We start from the raw sequence: 8024 nt of genomic DNA, 5'->3' as shown, positions 1-8024 counted from the left end.
ATGTTCAACAATTGTATATAATTTATATAAACCCATGTCTGAGAGAATAAAAGCCTGTGTTGTTAAAAGATATCCTATTCTCCTATATTTTCCCCAATATTTAAGTGTAATTAGATCTGAAGAAAGACTATTGCAATTCCTCATTTTGGGTCTTGTATTGCAGGCCACAAGATGCCTTGGGCTCCCTCATACAGTACAATTCTACAAGTTTGCACAATGTACAAGTTTCATTTGAGGAGATCTGTCTTCTGTAAAGAGACACAACGATGAACATGGATAGAGTATATCATAGTTTCATTTTGATGGTGACTTGGATTCATTTGATGCAAAGGTAGATTAGGGTTTAACAATGGTGTCTCAGTGAGCTAAACATTAATCTCGTGCATACCTGGACTGCCAAAACTAGATTAGGGTTTTCATGCACTTTCTGACCCTTTTTGTCTAAAAGTAGTTCCTGCTCAGTCCTTCATATAAAACTAATTGTTGAATGGCACTCCTAATAAACATTATTTTATTTTTTTAAGCCGGAAGGAAAATTCGTTAATTCAATTGAGGTGGCGTTTGATAAATCTGAAATCTGAAAAGTTAAAAAGATATTAAAAGAGTCTGAAATCTGAAAAGAGAGTTTTTTTTTTTTTTTTTTTACTTTTTAGAGGCTCTGAATAAAGAAGATTGTTTATGTTGGATCAAACCTTTAGCATCTGAAATTCACTAATTTTACTATTTTACCCCCTAAATTAGATTATTCGGTTGCAACAGAGAGAGAGAGAGATCAAGGGTATTTTGGACTTTCAACAAGGTCTGAAACACATCTGAACGCGTTCAACGCCTAACCCATGTCCTATTATTTCAGATCTGAAGATAGTTTTCAGACCCAAATTGAGATACACTTCCAAACGCCTTTGATATTTGAAAATCAACATTTTCAGACTTCAGAAGTCTGAAAAGTGTTATCAAACACCACCTGAGTCTTTGTACAATTAACCTGAAAATTAGAGAATAAAATCCGGTGGACCTCCCAAGGTTCAGACTGACCCAGGTACAGAGCATGCTTAGAAATGTCATGGGCTGGAAAATTCCTTGATCTATAGACATGCGAAATGGAAACATTTTGTAGCTGAGACGAACAAACATCTCACTTTGACACATTTTTGCAATATTACAAGTATAGGAAAATGATGAGCGACACATTTTGTAATATGACCCAAGGGATGGATACATGGTCATTGGTCAATTAGAGCCATTGAGCTGAATTATCGGGCCTAATTAGGGCTGTCATTGGATTGGGTCTGACCCGATGGAACCGAATTGATTGTATTGGTTCTACTTTCAGGATTTGGAATGATGGATCGATTCCGGTTCTTGTTTTCTGGTCCTGATTATTATCGGATCGGGACCAGTTCCCAATGTATATATTGTTTTGAACAGCCACCACGCATTAATTATTTGATTCCACCGTGTCTAAGCTTGAAAAGTATATTCCCGGCAAAGAATTTCACCAGAAGAAAGTGTGGTGTCTTGCTTGCACAACACCGAACACCTGAATCTGCTCATTATGTATGTAACAAGCTATTAACAGGAATGACCAGAAGATAATCTAGTTGCCTAAAATCTCAGAACATCACCTTTGAGAATGGTGCTTATATGATAACCATTTATAGCATTTCGTAATCTAATCTGAACCAGGTGCTCTGATCATCAGGGCTTAGGCTACTTGAACCACGGGTAGTTACCATGGCGCAAGGACTGATTATAGTGGTCTATGCTAGATAATAATAGAGGATGTGGGACAGTGAAATTGCTACAGGACTTTTTTGCTGGTAGCAGAATGGTAGCTAAGGTGGCAATTGTCCGTCTTTAGGGCAATTCTGGCAAATAATGTGTTAGAAAGATGGAGGCCTAGAATTCAATTCATCTGAGCTCCCCACCCCCACGAGTATATTTAAGATGGTTTCTTAGTGAAAAATGAATGTGGCACTAATATTCATTGTTGTGAAAATTTTAATTTTTTTATACAATTTATTTGAATCTTACATTTAAATAATTTCCTAAAGAAATCTTACAATTTATATGATTCATGTAACCTGATGCATTTATTTGGTTGTTTTAAGCTTTACCGAAGGGATTTTATTTTCACACCATTATTACAGTAGTTTTTCTGTTTAGAAAATTAAAGATTTTTCCCATCATATGTAGGTCAAAGACTTGTTATTTTGTAGGTTCATTGACTCCCAAGTCATTATGTTGTCTTTGGCTTCTGGTGTGCAAGTAGTAAACTCAGTTAAGTACATATATGATAGATATGTACAAGTAATAAAATCACTATTTATATACATTTATGTCTTCATTTATAATTTTAAAAACCAACAAATTTCTAAAAAAAGCAGTACTAACTTTTTGATATTCATGAAATGATTTGATTCAACATACTTTATGATTTATAATACAATTACAATCTTCAAAACATTGTAAACATTGTAGCAAGGACTTGGAATAAAAGATCTGCTTGGCTATGCTCATGCATGGGTTGCTGCTTAGGGACTCACTTTGCATGCATCCTACATGTACGGAACTGGTAATGCTCTATGCACGAACAGATATTATAATACTTTTTGGGGTTATCTTGATTAAAGAATGTGGAATTTAAAGCTGTTTGATACATAAAGTAGTACAACATTAACTGGCTCAAGAATACCATAAAGTTTTCAAGAACAAACAAGCACCATCTGAATGATATTAACATCTGGGCTTCACAATATTTGGAACAGAAACATGAGGATCGAGCTTATAAGAACTAAGAGTGGAAATACAGTTAGACCAATATGACCTCTGATTGCATCATTAGGAGATACCTCAGGTGCTAAAGGCATGCTAGCCCTTCCTTTCCTTCACGACACTCGCTGGAAAAAAGGCCAGGGGGATATTTCCCATAGAGGTTAATGTAGCTGAACATGGTCGATGCACAATCATTGGTCAAGTCATTCAACTCCGCTGCATAGGGGCATGCAAACTCCTTAAGAGCTCCACAACAGAGATTTGGAGGGTACTTGGGCCCTTGGCACTGGCCTGTGATTACTGAGTAGTTCAGGAACTCAAAGTTCACGGGGCAACCTGCAGATCACCAGAGGAAGAACATTATTTCACCATCATTTTAACATCTGGAAACATGATGCAATTATTACAAAACTATTGCTATCGGATACATTCAAACATGGCTTTAGCTATACCCAAATTAACTATCAGTTTATTCTGTTTTGGAGTCCAGATCTGCGAGGCACGCTAAGTGAGTACACAGAGAAAACACACAATCAGTGTGCAACACCTGAACCACCAGCATGACTCCCATCCCATATGTGCAATGAATTGAGCACGTATGGAGAATGGCAATCAGTGTGCCTACTCAATGTGTTCACCAATTGCGCCTATCTGGCAATCAGTTTGCCTACTCAATGAACTGACCCTGGCTACATTTTTTTCCAATAATATATGATAAATTATTAACATACATGAACAAACCTATATTGGTCTATTCCTATTCAGGGCATCATTATTCATGAACTGACTATGGCTATTCTTTAAATGTCTTCAAACTTATAATAGATGCATGAATTGGCCAATTGATGGCTCTAAAAATTTGAAGTATGTGCAAAAGGTACCTTTCAAGTTTTTTTTTTTAAATAAAATGATAAGTCATAAAAACCTTGTACATCTCAGGTTTCAAATGTTATGTATACTTTTATTTTTTCCAATCAGTGCACTTGTAACCAAGATTCTTAAAATCAAGTGCATCTTTAGCCACACATCAAGTTTTGAAGCATTTGATTCGAGAGTTTTGTTGATTGCTTGAACTCAGATGATAGGTCCACCTCTTATCATTAATACTAGTGCACCTTTAGTATTTTACACTTAAAGATGCAATTTTTTCAATGTTTTATACTTTAGGAATAGATTTGTCATACAACAGAATAAGTTTTGATATTAAGGCTGTGTTTGGTTGCTGTGCAATTTTATTTGCACTAATGCAAATGCATGGGAGTGCAAATGAAAAGAATGCAAATTCTGATTTGATTTTGTTTTGGGTTTTACTTTGTTCTGCTTCAAGTCTTATTTTACTTCATTTTTTACTGAAATCAAACAAAAATATGGAAAATTTTGAAAGAAAAGTAAATCAGAATTTGGACCTAAATCATTTGCACTACCATAATTTTACATCAGTGCAAATAAATTTGCATTGCAACCAAACACAGCCTAATATACAATAAGGATAGTTATTGCTCACACATTTTCCTAAAGCCACCGATTTTCCCTCACAAGTCACAGTAACCTTAGTGGTTCATATGACCAAACACCAAAACAAATAATTAATCAATCAGAGATAGAGTCAATGGGCTACTAAATAAATCAGTGCACTCAAATCAAAAGGTCGAATTTTTCTATACAGTTATCTTAATTATGAATACTAATTAAAAACTATGATACTGACAGATATACCAAAAATGTGAAAAAAAACACATCTGCATTTGCAATGAAACATTATCCAAACTAACATAGGCTTTTCACACAAAAAAAGATCCATATAAAGCTCATTATAATCTAATTTAAAAAAAAATAGAATAAAATTAAACAGTCCACAGAAGGCACAAAAGCAGATATCCAGAAAGGAACAATTCCACTAATACTTTGCACCAGCAGTCCATATATCACAAGAGATAATGCACTGTATTAAGGTAACAAATGGAACTGTAAAAGTGTTATTCCAAATAACAAATCTTATCATCTTATACATGTCACTTTATGCAGCGAACAGTCACTTTCGCTTATTGAAAATATAGAAGATTAATCACACCAATTTACTCAATCAACATAATTATTTTGATATTAAATCACGTCATAAACAATAAGCCAATTAGAACAACAGAACTGGCAACGAAATTGGGGGGTTTGGGGCTGGGGAGATTCAAGATTGACTGAGAATTTCCCATAAAAATGTGAAATAATTCCTTCTTTTATTTTTTCATTCTTTTGGTGAGCAAACTAGGTTTGCACAATGTGACGGTTGCCAGCTGGAACCAGCTGCATTGGGCTTAAACCAACCACATTTTTGCTGTTCAATAGTCTAACGCGTATGTTTGACCTGGCAAGCTGGAGCTCATCGACAACATAGCTGCCACCAAACCCAGAAATCAACACCCTATATGTGGGGTTGGGCAAACCTGATTTCTCTATTTTGTGTGAACTGTGAATAATTCTTGCACATGAGAACCTTATGCAAATTTTCAATAAATTCAAATTATAGAACTAGTTCGTATAAAGAAAATAAAAATCATTCAAGTGAATTGCTTCTTTCCCGATTGAAATTCCATACTCTGACTTTTTTCCTACCTTTCTTTCCTGAAATCAACAAGGATATCTTCGGATATCTGAAAACTCCAGCACGGAATAGAGCATTCCAAGTAAACGCTATACCGCTAAGTTAATCAATCTATAAAGGCCCTAAGTTCACAACGAACTTTCTACTTTTCCAGAAAAATAAAAGGGACTCTAAACCCACTTCAGATATTATGATCTTGAAAATGCAACAGAAGTATACCGAAGTTCCATGAGAAAAAACGAAAGAATTTGAGAGTAAAAGGGCAGAAAACTAACTTTTTTTCGCCTGAAGGAGGTTCCGACCGGTAGATCCGTGACAATCAAAGACATTATCTGCAAAGATTGGATTGAAACCAAATACGAGAAAACAAACAACCGCACAAACGGGAGGCCAAACTCGAAACGTATTTAAAGTCACCTGAAATGAAGCTCGAAGAATCAGCCAAGCCCATCCAAAGGAGGAACAACAGAGCTGCAGACAAGGAGCGATTCGGCACCATTTTAATTTAATTTTATTTTTTCTCTTGTTTCAAGAGATCTTTTGATCTTCCTTTCCACAGAGCTCTCAAAAAGATGCTTTCGTTTTGGGTAAAGGAAATAGAATCAGATGATGACCGCGCCCAATTCCAGGTTCTGAGCTGTATATCAACTCATCTGTAGTAGAAACGCGTTTCTGTATCCTGCGGATTGCGAGTTGTGAGTTGTGACTCGTGAGAAGTGAGAAATGTTGCTTTCATCATGATTAAGGAAAGATATGGTAACTGTTTACCGAAATAAATTGACTAAATGTTTTCATAATTAGTGTTAACTACTAATTAAGATTATTCAGTCGTCCGGTTACAGGTTACCTAAATCGATTTTGCCTTTTTCCGGTGGATCCCACTGATGTCCAGCCGGGCTGTTATTGGCATGGATGATTGAACTGGCGGTGGCTCAGGTGTGGAGCCCATGTGCTTCAACGTTCAACCAATGGCTTCGAGCTTTGACTTCACATGACGTAGGGTAGATAAATCTTGCAACGCTTAACCAAGCAAATTCTATTGGCTTCAACAAAAATAAAAATAAGGGTGATGAAGAAGAGTTTACATCAGCGCCCCCGTGCATTAAGAATATCTCCCTGTAGTTGTTATTGCAAAATATTTTCAATACACGATTGGGATGTACTGAGGGTACAGATGCAAATTCAATGAAGAAGGCCCATGATCTAGATCGGCGACCTACATTGCCCCAGAGAGGTCTTTTTTTTTCGAGGGGGGGGGGGGGGCAACTTCGAAAAATTTTTAAGTGCAATGTTGAGAAAAATAAAGTAGAATAACCTTCTTCATATATTAGTTCAGGTCTTAATTGCAACTCAAATGCAAACCCAGAATTGACCCTCTTAATAATCGGGACTCAAATGCAGAGCCAGACCCTGTGTGATATAGGATCCGGTTGATCCGGGTCTTTCAGGTTGGCTCCAAGCATTGACAGCTCTACCTCCCATATCAGTGGCTTTCTTTTTTTCTTTTTTATTTTGGGTAGAAGCCAACTAGCCAGGCCCGTGGTTCCAATTCATTACAGATTTACAAATTTATTTTGATAGTACATGAAGACAAAATTCTGTTTAATACACTTAAACAGAACCATAATATAATAGAGTAAGTAAAACATACAGATGTGAAAGGAATCAAAACAGAGAAGCTTTATTTATTGTATGATTTGGATCCATTCCTTCATTACTTCTTCAATGGTAACATAACGGCCATTCTCTATTGAAAGCTGGGCTGCAACACCCATGGCGACAGAAAGCAATCCATCCTGCAAATCTACTGCAGGGGCTCGGACACCTTGAGCTCTCAGCAGAGACAGGAAATTGAGGTGTTCCAAATAGCTCGATCCATGATGCAGCCCATCGTATCTGGTGAATGCAATCCCAGTGAGTTTCAAAAGAGTGGTCAGAATATTTTCCATAGTCAATAATTGATTTTAGTTGACCAACTAGTGCATCAACATGCATCATGGGGAAGCTGACAAAAGATGAAAAGAGCAAGAAATATCAAAACAGAGTCTATACACACTTAATCCGTTTGTCCTCAACTTTTAAAGTTTGCACTCCATCTCTCCCTGTTGCTCGACTGCCCACCCGCACGATACTCTCAGGAACAAAGGCCTCACCCTGTAAACAAGTGTTAAGTTGGGTCATGATGGGACCAGTAAAAAACCAAATACCCAATATCCACTGGCTGTCTATCTCAGATTCTCAGTTAGGAAGAAAGAGTGGTCTACCTTCCCAATGTCACCAACAACAGATATTTCTTGCTCATTTTTACTCCCTTCAGCAAACATGCAGAGGTCAAGCATGCCACGAGAACCATTGTCAAATTCAATGATAACAAATGCATTATCAATGATATCAGGTACCTGCTTCCAGAGGTAAGTTGTAAGTACAGACAAAAGGAAGCAACAAGATAAGAGCAAAAACTATTACATTTCAGGAATTATTATCTGAAACAACTCAATTTCAATACAATACAGATCAAATGCTTCCAGGTCTTCATTTTAATTTTTAAACTACATAAAGATAAAACATATAATATTTTACTCTGGCTGGGAAATTTGTCTCCAAAGTTCAATTAAGCAGCTAACATGCAGGGGAGGAGGCCCACTTTCTTTCC

The 8024-nt window shown here is 36.6% G+C and overlaps 2 protein-coding genes across 2 annotated transcripts in view; both read right to left on the bottom strand.

The window, feature by feature from the left end:
- Positions 1 to 2598: 2598 nt before the first annotated feature.
- On the bottom strand, positions 2599 to 6129 carry LOC148880436 (GPI-anchored protein LLG1-like). Its single transcript, XM_088962344.1, has 3 exons — positions 5789 to 6129; positions 5647 to 5703; positions 2599 to 3111 (listed from the first exon to the last, which is right to left on the bottom strand). Exons 1-3 carry the CDS (start codon positions 5868 to 5870, stop codon positions 2861 to 2863), a joined length of 390 nt encoding a protein of 129 aa, XP_088818470.1. The 5' UTR covers positions 5871 to 6129; the 3' UTR covers positions 2599 to 2860.
- Positions 6130 to 6911: 782 nt separating this feature from the next.
- LOC148880435 (Oxidoreductase family protein) overlaps positions 6912 to 8024 on the bottom strand; it is a 42264-nt gene continuing 41151 nt past the window's right edge. The window contains exons 5-7 of the mRNA XM_088962343.1: positions 7636 to 7770; positions 7428 to 7525; positions 6912 to 7267 (exon numbers count right to left, since the gene is read on the bottom strand). Of these exons, the coding sequence (XP_088818469.1) occupies positions 7057 to 7267; positions 7428 to 7525; positions 7636 to 7770 (444 nt within the window). The 3' untranslated portion in view covers positions 6912 to 7056. The remainder of the gene's footprint in view (positions 7268 to 7427; positions 7526 to 7635; positions 7771 to 8024) is intronic.

This window comes from Nelumbo lutea, chromosome 1 (genome assembly GCF_056320005.1).
Source record: "Nelumbo lutea isolate HS-2025 chromosome 1, American lotus-T2T, whole genome shotgun sequence".
NCBI classification, from domain to species: domain Eukaryota; kingdom Viridiplantae; phylum Streptophyta; class Magnoliopsida; order Proteales; family Nelumbonaceae; genus Nelumbo; species Nelumbo lutea.
Note: the sequence above shows the minus strand (reverse complement) of the source record. Positions and strands in the feature narration are given on the sequence as shown.

Bases quoted from the DNA above. Each gene is read 5' to 3' on its own strand.
- LOC148880436 (XM_088962344.1), bottom strand. From the start codon at position 5,870: ATGGTGCCGAATCGCTCCTTGTCTGCAGCTCTGTTGTTCCTCCTTTGG. The intron at 5,704-5,788 runs GTGACTTTAAAT...CAATCTTTGCAG, and splicing joins TTCTTCGAGCTTCATTTCAG to ATAATGTCTTTGATTGTCAC. The intron at 3,112-5,646 runs GTTAGTTTTCTG...GGTGATCTGCAG, and splicing joins CCTCCTTCAGGCGAAAAAAA to GTTGCCCCGTGAACTTTGAG.